The 20,902-nt window shown below is 31.9% G+C and overlaps 2 protein-coding genes across 2 annotated transcripts; one reads left to right on the top strand and one right to left on the bottom strand.

Moving 5' to 3' along the window:
* Positions 1-2,383: 2,383 nt before the first annotated feature.
* LOC124898986 lies at positions 2,384-16,554 on the bottom strand. The gene is made up of 4 exons (XM_047413334.1): positions 16,414-16,554; positions 11,493-11,667; positions 2,971-3,533; positions 2,384-2,885 (listed from the first exon to the last, which is right to left on the bottom strand). Exons 3-4 carry the CDS (start codon positions 3,516-3,518, stop codon positions 2,804-2,806), a joined length of 630 nt encoding a protein of 209 aa, XP_047269290.1. The 5' UTR covers positions 3,519-3,533; positions 11,493-11,667; positions 16,414-16,554; the 3' UTR covers positions 2,384-2,803.
* On the top strand, positions 14,300-15,059 carry LOC124898606. The gene is made up of 2 exons (XM_047412240.1): positions 14,300-14,647; positions 14,859-15,059. Exons 1-2 carry the CDS (start codon positions 14,300-14,302, stop codon positions 15,057-15,059), a joined length of 549 nt encoding a protein of 182 aa, XP_047268196.1.
* Positions 16,555-20,902: the final 4,348 nt, after the last annotated feature.

Genomic DNA, 20,902 nt, shown 5'->3' with positions numbered 1-20,902 from the left:
TTAACGACAAATGGATAGATATGTATACATTTTAAATTATGTATATCCAGGTTCACATATTAGAATGCATAAAGCAGAGGATAATAAATTCATGTATTTTTTCATTGCATTGCAACCTTTGAAGATTGGATTCAAGTATTGCAGGCCTGTAGTTGTTGGTGGTGGTGCGCAATTGAGTGGAGCTTATAAAGGTACATTTGTTTCCGCAAGCACACTTGATGGAGAAGTTAATTCAATTTTACTTTTATGTATAGTTATTCTGTGATGTCATTCATTCAAATAATAATCTTTATTATTTGTTATGTTTTTTTTATTTGAGAAATTGTGTACTTGTATCAGCGTCGTGAGTTTTTTTATTATCAAAATTGTAGGATGCATTCTTCCGCTAGCGTATGGTGTGGTTGACATGAAAATGAAAATTCATGGACTTGGTTTTTTGAGAATTTTAGAATTGCTTTTGGAGAGCGCGACAGTATGTGTGTTGTGTCCTACCATCATGAAAGCATAATAAAGGCTGTCAGCATTGTATATTCGAATGTGCCGCACCTTGCCTGCATTTGGCACTTGTGGAAGAATGTTTACACAAACTTCAGGAAGAGTAAAGATAGACTTAGCGATATTTACTATGCTATGGCCAAGGCATACCGTAAAGATGATTTTGATTTTTTTTAATCAAGTTGGAAAGATTGATCAGAGGATAAAGTCTTATCTTGAGGATACAGGATTAGAAAAGTGGGCATGCATGCATACACCTGTTAACAGAGGTAGGATAATGACTTCAAATATAGCAGAGTGTATAAATGGTTGTATAAATGGTAAACTTAAGCTAGTACGTGAGTTACTGATAATTGAATTTCTAAAGAAGGCTAGAAAATTGTTTGGAAAGTGTAACTGCAAGAATAGAGAAAGAGCATCTTATACAAACATATCACTTGGTAGTAGATTCGAAGGAATTCTTTAGCTAAATACTTCAAAATCTTCAAGGTTTAAGGTTAGTTTAGATACTTATTTCTGTTTGACATATTATATAATATTTGATTAATGTTAGAAGAGGCTATTTGTTTTATAATCTTGTTTTGAAAAATGTTACAGTAAATGCATCAATTATTTTGTTTGAAGTGATACAAAAATATTATACAGAAGATCGATATGTATCTATGTGTTAACATACTATGATTAATATTATAGGTTAGTGCTTCATCAACATATGTGTATTCAGTTTACGATGACGGCAAGAAGTACATAGTAGTCTTGATAGGAGGACTTGCAGTTGTGGGAGATTCCAATTGGACGAGATAACTTGTGAACATGAAATTGCAGTTCTAAAAAGCAAGCGCGTAGTTGATATGAAGCTTTATTGCTCCGAATATTACTATCCTGAAACATTAAGAAAGACGCATCAAGAATCGAAGTTTCCAATGCCCGATAATAAGGACTGGATTGTGCCACAAGAAGTTATGGACGAAGTTGTGTTACCACCAAACTACAAACATCCACTTGGAAGGCCAAAGAAAAATAGGCACAAGAAATCAAGTGAAACAATCACATCCAGTAGGAATTATTGTGGGAGATGTGGTTATGAAGGTCACAACAGACATACTTGCAACTTTTTTCCAAAGGATGAGTGACCATGTAATTGTCTAATGAATAATGTTGAAATGTTTCTTTGCTTGTTGCTGGATTTTTTATTTGTTTGATTCAACATTTTAATTGATGTTACTACTGATTTTGTTAAAATTTTTTAGGATTAACAATTACCAAAATAAACAGCTTTTATGTTCCTTTGTTAATTTGTTATATATCTATTTTTTATGATGTATTTTGGAGTTACACATCAGATAGAAATTAAGATATATTGAACTGACAATGTTATTAAATTGTATATTAGTAATTCTGCCATATTAAGTGATTGAAAAGTTGCACATTCTTATAGGATGTATCTTCCATAAATTTATAGATACAAGTTTTAATAATTTGTATCAATTGTGAAATATAATTTTTTTGCATTATTAAGATGTAGTCATATAAGTTCTGCTTTAATTTGTTATGCAGGGTATAGTCAAACATGTATTCCGATAAACAAAAAATAGTTACAGATACATAAAAATTTAATAATTTGTTGGTTACTGTCATTATATAGTAAAATATGTTTCCTTATAATAGACACATACAATATGATAGATATATCTCATATAAAATAATAGATACGAGTTTAAATAATTTGTATCACTTGTAAACTCTAATATGTCAATAGTTTTAAGAGTTAGCTCTATTAAGTTCTGCTATAAATTGTTATGCACGTTAGAGACAACATGTATTAGAAGGAACAAAAAATGCTATATATATACAATAATGCAATATTGTGATGGTTAGTACCATTATATTGTAATAAATGTTTCTTTATTTTAGATACGTACAATTGTAAAATATTTTAAAATATGTATCTAATACAATGTCTGTAAAAAGTGTAAGAAAAACATATAAAAAAACATAAATATATATTTAAATGCTTTAGCATTGCGTTATAATGGATGACAAAATATAAGTATTTAATCATTAAAGAAAATAATATATGTTTATCTAAACATCACTTTCATCATCAAAGTTTCTAACATCATCAACGCTTTTAATATCCAATTAGATAACAAATAAACAACTACTGAATATTCAAAACACGGTATGTTTCTTTTTGTGCAAGCTTTCTCCTTGGCCTTGGTGGATCGTCATTCTCACTAAAATAGTCATGCTCTGCTTTTTCAGATCCATACTTGCACAAAAGACTAGCATATATCAGATGATGTTCTTAAGAATCAATACCCAAAGATGGAATGCCTAATCCCTTGCATAGATACTCAACATAGAAAACTACAAATACACCACAATCCCTGCATAACAATTACTAATTTAATTAAAAAGACCAATATACACGTATACGATAATGAAAACAACGAAAAGAAATGTAATACTTACAAACTTCCTAAATCTTTTTGTGCTATCTCGGATACGTATTCCACTTGAAATGGATCACGTTTGATCTTTCCTTTGTAGGATGCCAATGTAGTCCAGTTAGGTGGTACCTTTTGCTTAAAAAAATCACTATACTGAAGGTAAGTCAGAATCATTACAGCCAACTTCTCAATCACTCTTGTTTTTGTTCTTTTTCGTGAAGAGGTCATTGAATCGTACACATGAATGCATTGATCCTTTAAATCAATGACTGTCAATAGCCAGTGAAAGGCACTAACACAGTTAATGGGTATAAAGAACTCATTAACCAGATGACAAGGATGGCCTGCGCGTGGACTAAACCCCTTGATGGTGTTAATCAATGACATCTCCATATCAGCAACCTCATCAGTCTTTGCAGACGCATCTTGAGTTGCAAAATCCTTACCAACGTCAGCTTTATAGTAATTTACATATGCCTTATCGATGTACACTTTGAAAAAGCAATCTGCTATAGTGTATCTGTTGATTGGAAAATTCTTGTTCTTATACTTCTTCCACAAGTGGTACATGATGACATCCACATACTATTCAAAATACAATAAAATGGAATACATATTAGAGCAGGCAACTGTAATGATTAAAACTAAAAGAGATATAGATTAAATTCTTTATATATCTAAGGTAATTAGAGGGAAAATACAGGAAATTGAAATAGAAAAAAATGAACAAGATACATATTCATATAGAATGATACATGTTTTGTTGTTATGTATCTAATACAAAATACATTCAGGCAAAAACATACCAAAAATATCTTTACTGTCAGGACATCATCAAGATTTGACAAATACAAGTTAATATTGCATGATCTTTAGCTTACACAATTATTCTAACTTAGGTAGTCAATGTAACAACCTCATGTGATAGTCTATAACACATCATCGTAGATATCACAAATTCGAAATGCATATCATACAGTCTGAAATAAATATACTAATGGAAATGTACTTTCACGATGTCACAAAGTTTGAATTTGGATGTCCATTATGAAAATATCTCATCATTCCAGCACTTGTTTTGTTGGTACATTAGGTAGAGCCAGTTATTGGATTTTGGAAAAGCAACTACGAAATCTTGTTGACAAAATCTAAGATTTAGAATGAGCAAGTTTGTGTCTGGGGTGCCAGAAAGTATGGTTAAGAAGTGCAGAACAATGATGTTAATTAAGGATATGGACATATCCAGGCTCATGGTCCATGCTCAGCAGATAGAAGAAGCTAAGAATACGAAAAAATAGAAAGCGAGAGAGAATAAGAAAGATAGAACAGATAGTTTCAATTTCACTCAACCTAAGTTAAAGGGTGGTAATTGTTCTCAATTTCTCCCAAAATCTTTGGTTCCAACTTCGTCCTCCACTAGTGCTCCGGTACCTAAGTTCAGAAACGGTAACAAGGGTAGAGCTCCAGGCTCTAAATCTCAGGGTAGTGTCAGCAGTGCTCAAACAAATCCCCTATGATATAAATGCGACAGAAATCATCAGAGTATCTGCAGGGCTGGCAGTGATGTTTATTTTGGGTGTGGAAAGCCAGGCCATATAATCAGAGATTATCCTCAGCCAGGTTCTCAGGGTCAGTATAATTGTCCCCAGCTCAGTTCGGTCACCTAAATCACCAGGGTGCCGCTTCCAGTGCCACCAGTGGGCAACGCCCAAATAGGTTTTATGCACTTCAACCTAGACAAGATCAGGAAAATTCTCCTGATGTGGTTACTAGAACGTTACAGGTCTTCCATTTATATTTTTATTCCTTGCTAGATACAGGAGCTTCTTTGTCTTTCGCAACTTCTTATATAGACATTAACTTCGGAGTCAGTCTAGAAATCCTAGAAGAGCCTTTCTAAGTTTCTACACAAGTGGGTAAATCTATCATATCCTGATGGGTATACAAGAACTATCCGATTATGATATCTCAAAAAGTTATGTCATTCTCGACATAGATTGGCACTATTCATGCTATGCCTCAGTTCATTGTAGGAACAGAATTGTTCATTTTTAGTTTCCAAATGAATCAATCCTTGAATCAAGAGGTAGTACCCCAACGCTGAAGGGTCAGTTGATTTCATAACTTAGAGTGAGAAAAATGATATCCAAGGGATGCGTTTATCATCTTGTGTGAGTGAAAGAATCTAGTTTAGAGACTCCCAATCTTGATTTAGTTTTGGTAATGAATTCTCTGATGTGTTTCCTGAAGATCTTCTTGGAGTTCTCCCATAAGGTAAATCGACTTCAAAATAGACCTTCTTCCAGACACTCAGCCTATATCTATTCCACTATATAGAATGGCACCAGATAAACTTAGAGAGTTAAAAGAATAGTTAAAGAAACTATTAGATAAGGGGTTCATCAGACCTAACATTTCCCCATAGGGTGCACCAATCTTATTCGTGCATAAGAAAGACGATTCCCTCAGATTGTGTATAGACTACCATCAGTTGAACAAACTAATAGTCAAGAATAAATACCCAATTCCTAGAATCGATGACTTGTTTGACCAACTTTTGGGCGTCAGTTACTTTTCTAAGATAGACCTCAGATCAGGCTATCATCAGCTCAGGGTTGGAGAATGTGACATTCTGAAAGTAGCTTTCCGAACTCAGTATGGTCACTTCAAATTTCTAGTCATGTCTTTGGTCTTACTAATGCCCTATCAGATTTCATGGACTTAATGAATCGCGTGTTCAAGTAGTACTTGGACATGTTCGTTATAGTCTTCATCGATGACATACTTATCTATTCCCATAGTGAGAATGATCACGCAGATCATCTTAGAATCGTACTTCAGACTCTCAAAGCTCATCAGTTGTTCACCAAATTCAGTAAGTGTGAATTTTAGCTAAGGTCAATAGCATTCCTTGGTTATATTATTTTCAGTTATGGTGTTAGAGTTGATCCTCAAAAGACTGAAGTAGTGAGTAACTGGCCTAGACCTATTTCTCCATCAAATATCAGGAGTTTCTTAGGTTTAGATAGATATTACCATCGGTTCGTTGAAGGGGTTTCATCTATTGCATCCCCCATGTCCAGATTGACTCAGAATAAAGTCAAGTTCCGATGGTCAGATTCTTACAAGAAGAGTTTTCAGGAGTTAAAGACTCGACTCACCTTATGCCTAGTTTTAACTCTACCAGATGGTTTAGATGGGTTTGTTCTGTAGTATGATGCATCCAGAGTAGGTTTAGTTTATGTCCTCATGTAGAGAGGTAAGGTTATAGCCTACACTTCTAGATAGCTTAATCCCCATTAGAAGGATTACCCTACCCATGATCTTGAGTTAGCAGCTATAGTGTTTGCCTTAAATATTTGGAGTCACTATTTATATGGGGTGCATGTGGATGTGTTCACATATCACAAGAGCCTCCAGTATGTATTTTATCATAAAGATTTGAATCTACATCAGAAGAGGTGGTTAGAATTACTAAAAGATTATAACATGAGTATTTTGTATCACCCGGGCAAGGCCAATGTAGTGGCAGATGCTCTCAGTAGGTTGTCTATGGGTAGTATGGCTCATTTTGAGAATGGTAAGAAGAAGTTAGCTCGGGAAGTTCATCAGCTTTCCTGACTAGGTGTCCACTTAGTCGATTCAACATAAGGTACTGTATGGGTGCAGAATAGTTCAGAATTATCTCTGGTTTTTGATGTAAAGGAAAAGCAGGATAGAAATCCCATCCTTATTAAGTTGAAAGAGTTAGTCAGAGGTTATAAAGTAGAGGTTTTCTCCCAAGAGGGAGATGGTGTGTTGCATTTCCAGGGTTGGCTATGCGTGCTAGGTGTAGATGACTTGAGGCAATGAATTCTTACAGAAATACACGATACGCATTACTCTATTCATCCAGGGGACACTAAGATGTATCGTAATTTATGGGAGGTCTATTGGTAGAGTAGGATGAAGAGAGATATTATGGAGTTTGTAGCTAAGTGCTCAACGTGTCAGCAGGTTAAGATTGAGCACCAGAAACCTAGTAGGTCCTTGTAGGAGTTCAATATTCCCATATGGAAATGGAAAGAAGTGAATATGGACTTTGTGATAGGATTGCCTTGTACTCATCATCAGCGTGATTCTATTTGGGTCATTGTAGACAGGATGACCAAATCAGCTCACTTCTTGCCAGTTCATACTTCCTATTTATTTGAGGACTACGCCAAACTCTATATCAGAGTGTTGTTCAAGTTACACAGAGTTCCAATTTCTATCATCTCATATAGAGGTACCTATTTTACCTCTCACTTCTGTAAAGCATTCTAAAAAGGTCTTGGTACCTAAGTTCACCTCAGTACAGCCTTCCACCCTCAGACAGATGGTCAAGCAGAAAGGACTATTCAGACTCTAAAAGATATTTTAAGTGCCTGTGTTGTTGATTTTAAAGGTAGTTTGGATGACCACTTTTCTTTTATCGAATTCATATATTATAACAGTTACTATTCCAGTATTCAGATGGCTCTGTTTAAGGCTTTTTATGATAGGATATGCAAAACTCTAATTGGTTGGTTGAGGCGGGTGAAGTCGTAGTAGTAGGGCCTGACTTAGTGTTTGATTCCTTATAGAAGGTTCAGTTGATCAGGGAAAGTCTTAGGGCTGCCCAGGGCCGATAAAAGTCATACGCAGATGTGGGGAGAAAAGATCTCAAGCTTGATATTAGTGATAATTATTCTTAAAAATTTCTCCCATGAAGGGGGTAAAGAGGTTCGGCAAGAAGGGAAAGCTCAGTCCTTGATATGTCAATCCTTACAGAATTCCTAGTCATTTCAGAAAGGTAGCTTACGAGCTTGAGTTGCCTTCATATCTAGCTTTTGTACATCCAGTGTTCCACGTCTCCTTGCTAAAGAAATGCATTGGTGACCCAGTAGTCATAGTTCCTTTATAGGGCGTAAATATTTAGAATAATCTCTCTTTTAAAGAGGTTCCAGTCTGGATCCTCGATCATTAGATTCGCAGACTGAGGAACAAAGAAGTTCCCTTGGTCAAAGTTCTTTGGTGGAATTAGTCCATTGAGAGAGCTACTTGGGAAGAAGAAGCAGATATGCGAACCCAGTATCCTCATCTCTTCTCTGCAAATTCAGATTCAACTTAAGGTAAGAGTCTTCCATAGATTTACTAAGTTCCATGTTTACTTACAGTTATAAACTTGGTATTCTTTACTGTTGCATATTCAGTCATGCATTCATTAATCAGTTTAGCCATGTACTCATGCATCAGATATGCAAATTCAGCATGAAAACTCAGCTTATCAGTAGTTTCAGTCATATATTCCATGAATTAGATATTCATGTTCTATGTAAAAACTTAGTCTATCAGTGTTTCTTAACTTAATCAGTCTCATTCGAGGATGAATGTTCCCAAGGGAGAGATATTGTAATACCTCGTATTTCCCTAGCTTAATTTAACTCTCAGTACATGAGTTATTCTATACAAATTTTTCAAAATACTCATTATTTTTTAGTTTAGAGCTTACCATTGCATGGGAAATTCAGTCAGCTTTCCAATGATATAAAATTCGCCCAAATTCGATACCCGGGTAAAGAGTTATAGCATATTTGGTAAAGCAGTGTGCCAACAGATACTTCACCGCATCGTGGAAGCCAGCCAAATGGCAGTTGTGAAATTCTAGTGTTGCTCCGCGATAATGGCGCGTAACGCCATAGACCCAGTTCACAATTGTCCTTTTTTCCAGTGAAGTTACGCGATTTCACTGCATCACGATGAGTCCCAAATTCGTATCTAGTATGACAATGTGATTCCACCACGTCGCGCCACTAGCCAATTTACCAGTTGTCAATTTCCAGTGACACGGCATGATAGCACCACATCGCGCCAAGGGCCCGGGTTGAAAAATTTTAACATAAATTAAAAGTTTCAACCAGGGTTAAACTAGTCTTTTCCCATGATTTTAAAACCCCCAGATATGGGATTTAATCCCTAAAAACATTTTAAAACCCATTATTTATTAACTTTTCCCACAAAATCAACAAGCTCTCGTTCAATTAGCAAACCCTAATCTTCAAGCAACCAAGAGCAAATCTCAAGAAACTCACCAAGAACTACAAGAACTTATCAATTCAGGTATGTTAGGTGTTCATCTATGGGTTCCTTACACCCATAGAGTCCAAGAATCCATTTTTATAACTACAAGATGATTGATTCATTATTTACATACTTGAAATTGGATTGTATTCATATTCATGATATTAATTGAGTTTCAATCCATGATTAATTATAGATTCCATGAAATTGAAATAGCATGTATGTTGAATTGCATAGTTCCCATGTTATAGTCCTTGAATTTGCAAGTTTCTGTGTTGTAGTTACAATGTTTACATACTTCCCATGATTATATGCATTAAGTTGTGCTCTCCATGTGGATAATAGAATGTCCATCTGAATTAAATAGTGTAATCATGACATGCTAGCATATGTACAAGTTTATGCTCTACAAGTGTTTGATAAAATGTCTCTATTAATGAATTATGAACAAGTGGACATTGCTATGCTTTTCAAGATTATGTTATGCTTGACTTTCATGCTATTGAGTCCTGGGAGTATTCAATACCTGAAAATCTAGTTGTTACCTAGAGCTACAATAGTTATAGAATAGTCCCAGTTATGACACGAAATAGTAGTACTAAGCCAGTTAACAGAACTCAGTGAACTCAGTCAGTTATAGAACTCAGTATTAGTCTACTTCAGCTCAGTATAATTAGTTCAGTATCTATTCAGTTAGGAGTAGGATTCAACATCGAGTGAATCCAAGGGTGGGGGCTCACCTGCCAGTAGAGGGTGTGATCCTTAGAAGCAGTCCTTATGTTCTAGAACTACGTATCCAGCGTAGGTTGAGACATCAACCTTCCAGTTGAGTGTTGATGAGGTATATCAACCTGCCAGCTGAGGGTTCCATTATTCTCATTATAGTTCCTGCTAGATGAGGGTAACTCAACAACTTATCTTTACCCATGGCACGGTACTGACACTTTTCCAACTGGGGTTACAAGTTGGACCCCAATCAATTCAGAAAGAGCCATGTCGGTTAGATGATTACCTCCCACAGTCTCAGTTCTAGTCTCAATATAGAACTCAGTTCAGTTCTATAGAATCAGGACAGTTAGATATAGTCAATCAGTGTCAGTAACTTAGTTATTAGTAATTTTAGATATCAGTTACTCACTTATCAAAACTTAGAACTCAGCTTCAATAAAAGTTCAGTTACAGTATACACGTATATGTAAAGTATTGCATACTCAGTATTTATAGCAGTTTCAGTTATCCATGTATCATTTAGTCAATTATTGTTCATGCATATAAATCCTTGAATTCAGCCTTACCTCATCTAGCATACCAGTACATTCCATGTACTGACGCATACTTTCTCTTTGCTCTATGATGTCTTATATCATAGGTTTGGATACTCAGATTCCCGACTACGCATATACAGATTCAGCCAGCAGTATCAGATTTAGTAGTGAGTCCTTACCTATTGAGGATATGTCTTTATTTCAGTAGCTTTAATATTTTAGTAGTCGGAGTTAGCTAGGGGATTGTCCCATCAACTCCACTTTTAGACAGTTCAGTTAGAGGCTTTTAATACTAGATTATCAGATATTATTCAGTTTTGCAAATTATTATTATATTGATATTCTTTATCAGTATTCAAATTTTGAACCTTATGGCATTTCAGCCTATTTTCCACATTATTACAGCATTATGATTCAGTACTCATAGCATATATCCGTCATGGGTTAGCTTGTGGTCCCTTGGGGTTATAAGCACTGTGTAGCATCCGAGGTATAGATTCGGGGTGTTACATGTTGAGATAACATCCAAAAATAGTCTTCTCAAACAAGTGTAAAACTTCTTGGCCGACAACTTCTTTAATTTCATCCTTAAATCTTAAATTGCATGAACTTACAAATCTAAGAGGATGAGTTGGAATTTCATAATAACGTAACTCAATTCCTAAAAACAAAAACAAATTACAATAAAGATAAAATTAGTTGAGATGCAACAAATCTACATTTAGACACTACAATATAGACAAAAATTCTAAGAACATCATAATTTAGATACAATTTAATACAAGATATATGTATGTAGTTATAAACTTTTATCTTTTGTAATACAACTTTCAATAACAATTATACAACACTAGATACATTTCAAGACATTAACAGTAAGTCATAGATACAAGTTAACACAACATGTATCTATGAAGTTATAACTTGTATCTCTTATAATAAGACTTTTAGTAAAATTTAAAAACAATAGATACATATCAAAGCATTAACAATAACTCACAGATACAAGTCAACATAACATGTGTCTATGTACTTATAAACCTGTATCTTTTGTTATATTAATTTCATTATAAAAAAATACAAGATACATATAAAATTGGCAATAAAGAATCAGATAAACAATGAATTTCTAAACGTATCATCCAAGTCAAAATATGTATCTCGGCCTAGTATTCAACAGATATAAAAATGCAATTACCTTAGAAAGCTCATCTCTGCAAATTGCTTTGACAATTCTTCTTCTCTTGGCGGGAGCTTTACTTGCAGAACTGTTGGATCCTCTTTTCTTAGAACCAGTTTCTTTTTTCTTGTCCTTCTTAGCATGTTTTTGCCGTAATTTCTTCACAGTTTGGGGATCGTTTCTATGTTTTAACCTATTTTCATCAAAACCAACAAAGTCATAGCCAATATTTCTAAGAACGAAGTTTACAAGTTGTTGAGATTCTTTGATACTTTCTAGCTGAGAAAACCCAAGACTAAACGAAGGTCCAGAATCTCTATTCATAATGGTAATTCAAAAAATAAAATCTAAAAAGGTATAATCAAAGAAATCACTCAACCAAAACACTCAAAATTTTAGACTACTTTACTTGCGCAAAATATTTTTTTTGAAAAAAAAAAAGTAAAAAGGGAATAGAAGAAATTGAAGCTAATTTTATGGGGGAAAATTACCTTACTTGAAATTTTTGAATTAGATGGAGAAATTAGATTAGAAACCACCCATGATTCAACGGTGTACAGAGAGGATAAATGGATTATTTTTTGGCACACAATCCACTTCTTAGTAGGAGGTTAAAACTTGTATCTCAACTTTACCAAAAAGTGGTAAATATTGGGATTTAAGTAATATTTTAGAAGTGGGGGGATTTTTAGTAGTTTAAAAACTTAAGTTGTTTATTCAAGTAATTTTCCATAAAAGTTACATATATAACGACATGTTTACCAGTATTTACAAAAAATCTCATCTTTTTTATAAATCTCATAAAATCCTAACTTTTGACCATTGAAGAAATAAGTTAATTAACTTAGATACATATTATGGATACATGTTTTAATCAAACTAACTAGCATGTTTTAAGGGATGTAACGAATAACCTAGCATTAAAAAAGAATTGTTTGGGTTGACGTAATTAACATAATCTCATCTGGTGTTTGGGTTGACGTAATCAACTCTGTGGGATATAAGAGCGATGGAATTATGATAAGTGAACATGTAACTTATGAAAAACTGATTGCAACAATTGTCGAAGAATTGGAAATAGATAAAACCAGGAAAAAAATTGAGACTCGTTACATTCTTGAAGGAAATGTTTGTCCATTGTTAATTCGTAACGAAATGTGTGTGAAGCTGTATATCAAAATTAAGAAAACTGAGCGTGGTTCTGGAATCTATCCACTCATCTTCACTACATTATATAAGTATACAAGTTAATTACTGTTGGATGGGAATGTGGGAGCAATAATGTGTTTGGAAAGTCCATCAGAAAAAGTTGTGAAATTAATTAGTTACAAACCTGATCATCTGCTCCTTTGCCTTTGTTGGATAGGAAGGGGAACAAGATCATGATTGACTGTAAACATAGTGATGTTAAGGTTGGACAAATCTATAAGGATAAGGGTACTCTAATTTCGGTTATGGCAAGATTTGCAATTGAGCATTTCTTCAATTTCTATGCTAAAAGATCAGACAAGAAAAGGTATGTTATGGTTCTTTATGTATCAGTTGTCGTTAATAATCTGCACCTTTATTTAATTTTGTATCTAAGATTTGTTGATTATTGTTTCACATAAATTTTTGACAGTAGACTAATAAAGCTAAGATATATTTTTGTATGCTAAAGATACATTTTGATCATCTTGCATCTCAGTTTATATATTTATGTTTAATTATGCATCTCGTTGTGTTTTAGTTTTATCTATATCAACATACGAAGCAAACATAATAGTTTTATATTAGATATATGTTGTACAATTTTTTGTGGTTTATGTATCTATTAATCTATTTTTTGGCAGTAAGTGAAGGAAAAATATTTGAAGTGTTTTTTTCATTGATTCAACTATGTCCTACGATTCCATTCGGAGGATTGTGTTTGGATATTTAAAGCATCATGTCAGCAGGGGACTGAACTTTTTAAAGTTAGAGCTTTCTAAAATGTCCACACATGTCCGTTAAAAGATCAAGTTTTTACTCAACTTTAAGCTATAGTTGGGTTTGTTAGTATTTTTACTGCTCTAAAACTTGTAAATTACAATAGAATACACACTTTGAATAATAATCGAAGATATTAAAAATGCTTTTGGTGTAGACATTAACTATCAGAAGACTTGGAGGGCTAAAGAACGTGTGATTGAGATGATAAGGGAGAAACATGTGGATGGTTATCGACAAATGGTTAGATATGCATACATGTTAAATTCTGTATATCCTGGTTCACATATTAGAATGCATAAAGCAGAGGATAATAAATTCATGTATTTTTTCATTGCGTTGCAACCTTTGAAGATTGGATTCGAGTATTACAGGACTGTAGTTGTTGTTGATGGTGCGCATTTGAGTAGAGCATATAAAGGTACATTTGTTTCCACAAGCATGCTTGATGGAGTAGGTAATTAAATTTTACTTTTACATATAGTTATTCTATGATGTTATTCAGATAATAATCTTTTTTATCTCTTATATTTTTTTTGTTTGATAAATTGTGTACTTGTATCAGTGTCGTGAGTTTTTTTATTATCAAAATTGTAGGACGCCTTCTTCCGATAGCGTATGGTGTGGTTGATAGTGAAAATGACAATTCATGGACTTGGTTTTTCAAAAATTTCAGAATTGCTTTTGGAGAGCGCAACTGTATGTGTGGTGTGTCCGATCGTCATGAAAGAATAATAAAGGTTGTCGACATTGTATATCTGAATGTGTCACATCTTGCCTACATTTGGCATTTGTGGAAGAATTTTTGCTCAAACTTTAGGAAGAGTAAAGATAGACTTAGCGATATTTACTAAGCTATGGACAAGGCATACCGTAAAGATGATTTTGATTTTTTTAATCAAGTTGGGAAGATTAATCAGAGGATAAAGTCTTATCTTGAGAATGCAGGATTTGAAATGTGGGCACACGTGTATGCACCTGTTAACAGAGGTAGGACGATGACTTCAAATATAGCAGAGTGTATAAATGGTAAACTGAAGTTAGCACGTGAGTTGCCGATAATCGAATTTCTAGAGCAGGCTAGAAAATTATTTGGAAAGTGGAACTGCAAGAATAGAGAAAGAGCATCTTATACAAACACGTCACTTGGTAGTAGATTCGAAGGAATTCTTCAGCTAAATACTTCAGAATCTTCAAGGCTTAAGGTTAGTTTAGATGTTTATTTTTGTTTGACATACTATATAATATTTGATTGATGGTAGAAGAGGCTATTTGTTTTATAATCTTGTTTTGAAAAATGTTACAGTAAATGCATCAATTATTTTGTTTGAAGTGATATAAAAATATTATACAAAAGATCGATATATATATATGTGTGTGTGTGTGTGTATTAACATATTACAATTAATATTGTAGGTTAGTGATTCATCAACATATGTGTATTCGGTTTACGATGACGGAAGTAAGTACATTGTATGTCTTGATAGAAGGACTTGCAGTTGTGGGAGATTCCAATTGGACGAGATAACTTGTGAACACGCGATTGCAGTTCTAAAAAGAAAGCGTGTAGTTGATATGAAGTCTTATTGCTCTGAGTTTTACTATCCTAAACATTAAGGAAGATGTATCAAGAATCGATATTTCCAATGCCCGATAAGGACTGGATTGTGCCACGAGAAGTTATGGACGAAGTTGTGTTACCACCAAAATATAAACATCCACCTGGAAGGCCTTTTCTCTTTGTATTTTTTCATATAGATCTTTTAGTATTTGTAATTCTTTTTCTAACTCAGTAATCCTATTATTTTTTATTTCTTCTATTTTTCGTATTTCATCCGTAGTTTGTTGTTTTATATTTTCTATTTCTTTTTTCCTGTCTATTTCTTCATTTTCTTTTGTTATTCTTACCATAGCTGTTAGTTTATCTTCTAATTTTAATTCTTCTTTTTCTAACATTAAATATAAATGTTCACCTATTTTCTTATATCTTCTTCCTAAATTAGAAAATACTATTCTTACTTTTAACCATACCAATTTTATTTTTATTTTTTTTGGGGGGTAGGGGGTGTACTTGGATTATATTTTTTCATAATATATAAATATAGATATAGACCAATATCTGTTAGATAAATACCAATTAACTTGGATACTGCTTCTATCATGTGTGTTGAAATGCTATGTCATAGCATTCTTTAGTTATTTGTTTTAACCTTATTAATTCTTCTATATTACTTTTAAGGTATACTATATGTTCCATATTTCTAGTTTTTATGTAGTCAAGCAGATCTTTTTCATAAGTATTTCTACCAATCTTATTTGCTCCATATCTCTCCTCCAATATTCTAAGTATTCATAATTTATCATTTTAGTCTGAGTAATACCAATCTGAATAATAATATCTACCATCAAAATCTACATTTTCTAACTCGTGTTCTATCCATTCAGTATTTAGTAACTCATCTTCAAAATCAAGTATCTTTTCCCATATGATTTTTCTTATATCTATTATTTCTATATCCTTAAGTATATACAAAATAAGTATCTTGACCCTATCTATCATTTCATCCGATAAGTAGTTAGTCATTTTATTTCATATGATGCTTATTTCAAAATATTCCCTTCAATCATATACATAAAAAAATATGATCATCTTAGATCACTATGTACTAGATTATCCTTAGATAATTATGCTCCTCTGTCACTATTAGCATGGAACGTTTGAATACTTCTTCCCTAAACATCGCCTCAACTCTGGTTACTACCCTATCACGGCTTCTCTGCCTTACTGGTTTCACCTTTAGGATGGCATAGTTCTGGGAATTTTTCTCTTTTTCTTCTTTGCTAATAAACTTCAAAACATATTATCCTTCAAATAATTCTACTATATAGTAACTAACATGAACTTATTTTATTATATCATGATTGTCAGAAATTTATGAATTTAGCTATTCATAATTATAAATGAAAATACCTATTTTTGTAGATTTGATGATTCTGGGCTTTGATTTTCCATAGCTGATTATAAAACTGAATATCTTTATTGAATATTTAAGAAAATTTTGGTTGTGTACAAGGAGGCTTGCTTTCCGTGTAGAAAGTCTTGCCTTAGATTGCCAACGGCTTTTCTATTTATAATCTACAAAATGAAAATCCTAAAACTATTCATATTCTACACTTGTCGAAAAAGTCAAAAACTAATAATGGCTATACAATAATTTACATCTTAAAAGTCAAAAAGTAAACCTAACTTTTCACTAAAATACAAAAATAATTTACATGTAGCTTTCTTCTTGTCTTCTCCTTTATCTTTTTATTGGACCGTCCTTCTTTATGTCGCTTTCTGCTTTATGTCAATTTCCTTATCTCATGTTGTCTATCTTCCAGCTGGATCCTTATCTTCTTGGTTGATTTTTCTTCGTTTATTGTATCTATTTTTATTTTGTACCTACCTTGATTAATTTTTATCCTTTATTCTAATTGGACTTCTGGGATAATATTATCTTCTCTATTACATCTCGAACATAAATGATCTGGATATTTATGACCTATTAATTTGTAATATCTTGTTAATAGCTCTTCTAAAATAAATTCCTTTTTAATTGATCTTGCAGTCGGTTGTCTTTCTGGATAGAGTAATGTCATTATCCATTTTTGGAATTCTTCCATATCTGACTGTCGTAGCTCTCTTGAATTTGAATAGATCATTTGCTAGTCTCGCGAATAGTAGCTCCATATAGGGTTTCTATTAAGATAATTATTTGCTAGCTCTTGAATAATCGTAAATATCCCAATAACTCATTTATTTGCGTAGAAATTTGGTATTTCTACCTTAGGTATTTCTGGTTGTTATCCAATATCTTCTGGTATAATCATATCTCTGGTTAATCTGATCTTTACAACCTGTATAACTAGTTTAATTTCATCATATAATATCTCTGCTGGTGCAGTATAAAACTTTATAAAAAATAGGTTTCCTTTGGTTATTTTTTTGTAAATGGTGAATGCTCTGTATATCTCTGGTATGGCTGTTAATTCGTTTCCATCTTGGGTATATACGGTATTTAGTAGTCCGTAACTAAAACAAGTTCTAACTAGGTTTGGATTGGTTTTTGGTATTGCAATTAAATTGTTGAATCCTTGTAATTTTTGGGTTATATAGTCTGTGTTTGGTTCTTGAATATTTATAGCTCTGGATTTAAGATTTAAATAAGTTCATATCTTGTGGATATTTTCTATATATGACCTGGTTATATGGTTATAGGACTTTTGTCTTGGTTAAGACTTTCTAGATATATGGTAGTTTGTGGGGGTACGAATAAAGGGTCTTTTTGTATTTTTGGTATAAATGGTTTATCAAATATTTTGTTTAGATTCAATCATTGTTTGCTAAATCCTTTTCTTGTACCTGCAGATGTAGATTGATAAAGGTTATGGGTTTTATGGAGTGTCCCAACATCTCCTTTTAGCTCTAGATTTTTGATGTCTTCTGATCGACATAGCTCTGCTTTTTCATAGTCATGCGGCTGACTTGTAGCTTTAGACTTCAGTTTACCTTCATTAGCCTTTAGCTTTTCTACCTCATTGCCTATAGTGTCCACTTTCATTGAAAGGGTAGTTAGGGTTTGAGTATTTCTTCTAGTGTATCATTTTCTATTATATCAATCTGTGTAGCTTTGTCTTGATATGTAATCTACAATAATATTCTTGTTAGTATTAATTATTTCAAATGTAAATGTAAAGTTCAATATATTTAATACCAATCTCCGTATTTCTTTTGTTGTAACTGAATTTTGTATTTTCTTAGTTAGCCACTATCGTACCTGTGTATTATTTGTTCATACAATAAATTTGTTATATACAATATATGGTTCAAATGCTAATAAACATTTATATAATGAACATAATTCTTTCCTATTTATTTCTCATTTTACTTCAATTTCATTAAATGTCCTGAATAATATCTACAATGATGTTCTATTTTTTCGTTTTCATACCTGTATTTGAGTACTCCACCATAGCTATACTCACTTGCATGTACTTCTACTATATATGTAAAATTCTTATTTTCATCTGAAAATGTAATTTAGGTAGTTTTTTACAAAGTATTTTTATTTTTTGTACTTTTTTTTATCTTCTTCACTATAGTTGTATTCTACATCCTTTTTTAATTTTTTTTTGTAATGGTTTTAAATTCTCTGCTAGTTTTGGTAAATATGCTCTTACCTGGTTTACTAATCCTAAAAATGATTGTAATTTCTTTTTTGTATCTAATTCTTCTTTTGAATTTATTATTTTTTGTACTATATTTTATTGCATCTTTACTCCGTTTTTATCTATTTGTATTCCTAAGAATTCTATCTGGTTTTTCATTATTTCTGCCTTTTTCTCACTTAGGCTTATTCCTGAATTTTTTATTATATTTGTAAATTGTTCTAATAACTTTAGGTGTTCATGTTTAGTTTTCGAATATAGTAATATATCGTCTATATATACTATACAGTTAGGTAGTTGTTTAAAATAATTATTCATAAAATGTTGATACTTACCTGGTGCATTTTTATATCCAAATAGTAACACATTCCATTCATAAAATCCTTGCAACACTGTAAATGCAATTAGCTTTTTAGATTCTTCTAGTTTTAAATGGTAAAATCCTGATTTATAATCAAATTTACTAAAATAATTATATCCTTGTATTTGTTGTATTTTAGTATTTTGTTTGGTATTGGGTAATTATATGTTATAGTTTTTGCATTTAGATTCCTATAGTCAATAACCATTATACTTTTTTCTATTTTTTGTTCACTATATTTAGTTACTATAAATGCTGGGCTAGTGTATTTGCTATTACTTTTTTTCTATATATTGTTTTTCTAATAGTTCATTTATATGCATTTCAAATTCTTTTAGATCATCAAAATTATATGTTAGTGGTTTTTGGGTTATTGTACTATCCTTATTTATTAACTCAATTTTTATAGTAGCTTTATGTTTTTTCCATCCTTTTAGTGGATCTTCATTATACAGTTGCTTTAATATATTCTTAATTATTTCTACCTTATCTATTGAAAATATGGTCATTTCTTCCTTATTTATTGAGAATATGATTAATTCTATTGTGTCTTCAGTAGTTTTTATATTTTCTAATTTTTGTGTAATGTTTTCACTTTCTTTTATCCAATATGTTTTCTTTCTTATTTTATTAATAACTCTTTTTGCTCTTACCTTTTGTTAACATAGTGTTGTAAACCACCAGTGTGTTTTAGTTATTATGTGTGGATATAGTTTATCTAAGAATGACATTCCTAAAAGCATATCTTTTGATGTTAGTTTGTAATTATAAATTTCTTTTGTTTTTAATATTTTATCCCATATTTTTATTTTTACATTCCTAGCTTTATATGTAATTAGACTTCCTTCATTATTAAATCCTTTAACTACAATTGGTGTTTTTAGCTTATCCCATTTACTTTCTGGTAAACAAATATATCTACATAAATTGACTTCTGCTCCTGTATCTATCATTGGCGTATAATATCTATTATAATATCCTTCTACTATTATCTTCATGAGTACAAATATTTTCATATTAAAGCTCGTTTTATTAACAATTTTTCTTTATTATACGTTATGGTTAATTGGGTATGTTCTATATTGTATGGTTTTACTTGTTCCAACCATTTTATTCCTAATGTTATATCTGCTTTTTGTATTGCTTCTTTTACTTCAAATTCAATTTTTATCTTTCTGACTCCTATTATAATTTCTTTCTCAGTCATATTTTTAATAATTATTAGGTATCTTGGTAAGTTTGGAAATTTATCATTATTTGTTTTAATTTTTTCAGCTTTTACTAAGTATTTCATTATATAATTATCTTCCTGTCCTGTGTTTATTATTATTAAATATTCTTTTTCATCTATTGTTCCTATTATATAATATTGAGTTAGGTTAGGTTTTGGAGTTATCTCATATGCTATTATTTTTTATGGTTCTGCTTTTTCATAAGATATTCTTCTTGATGTTCCTATTCTTTCATTTACGATTTCTAAATCTTCTTCTATATCTATATTTTGGTAGCTATAATCATTATTATCTATTATTTTTACAAATTGCTCAAAAGAGCTTTCTATTTGTATTTTATTTATTTTATTTTTTCCAGTTATTTTTTGCTTTGTTGTTAATACATATAAATTTTTACATCTTGCTGTAAATATTTTACTTCCTGGAGTTAACTCTATTCCTGATATTTTCCAATATAGTACTAATTACTTATCTATATTTTTATCTGTTATTGGTACTGAATAATTTGCACTTATTATACTTTTTTTCTATAGATTTTACGATCGTATCATCCGCTAAATATAGTTCTATTGGTGTATCTGTTGTGTCTATGCTATTATCTAGTAATCATTTTGATATATATCCTACTCATAATTGTATCATCTTATTTGTGTCTA

Source organism: Capsicum annuum, chromosome 5, assembly GCF_002878395.1.
Source record: "Capsicum annuum cultivar UCD-10X-F1 chromosome 5, UCD10Xv1.1, whole genome shotgun sequence".
NCBI classification, from domain to species: domain Eukaryota; kingdom Viridiplantae; phylum Streptophyta; class Magnoliopsida; order Solanales; family Solanaceae; genus Capsicum; species Capsicum annuum.
This window is presented reverse-complemented; position numbering and strand designations above follow the sequence as displayed.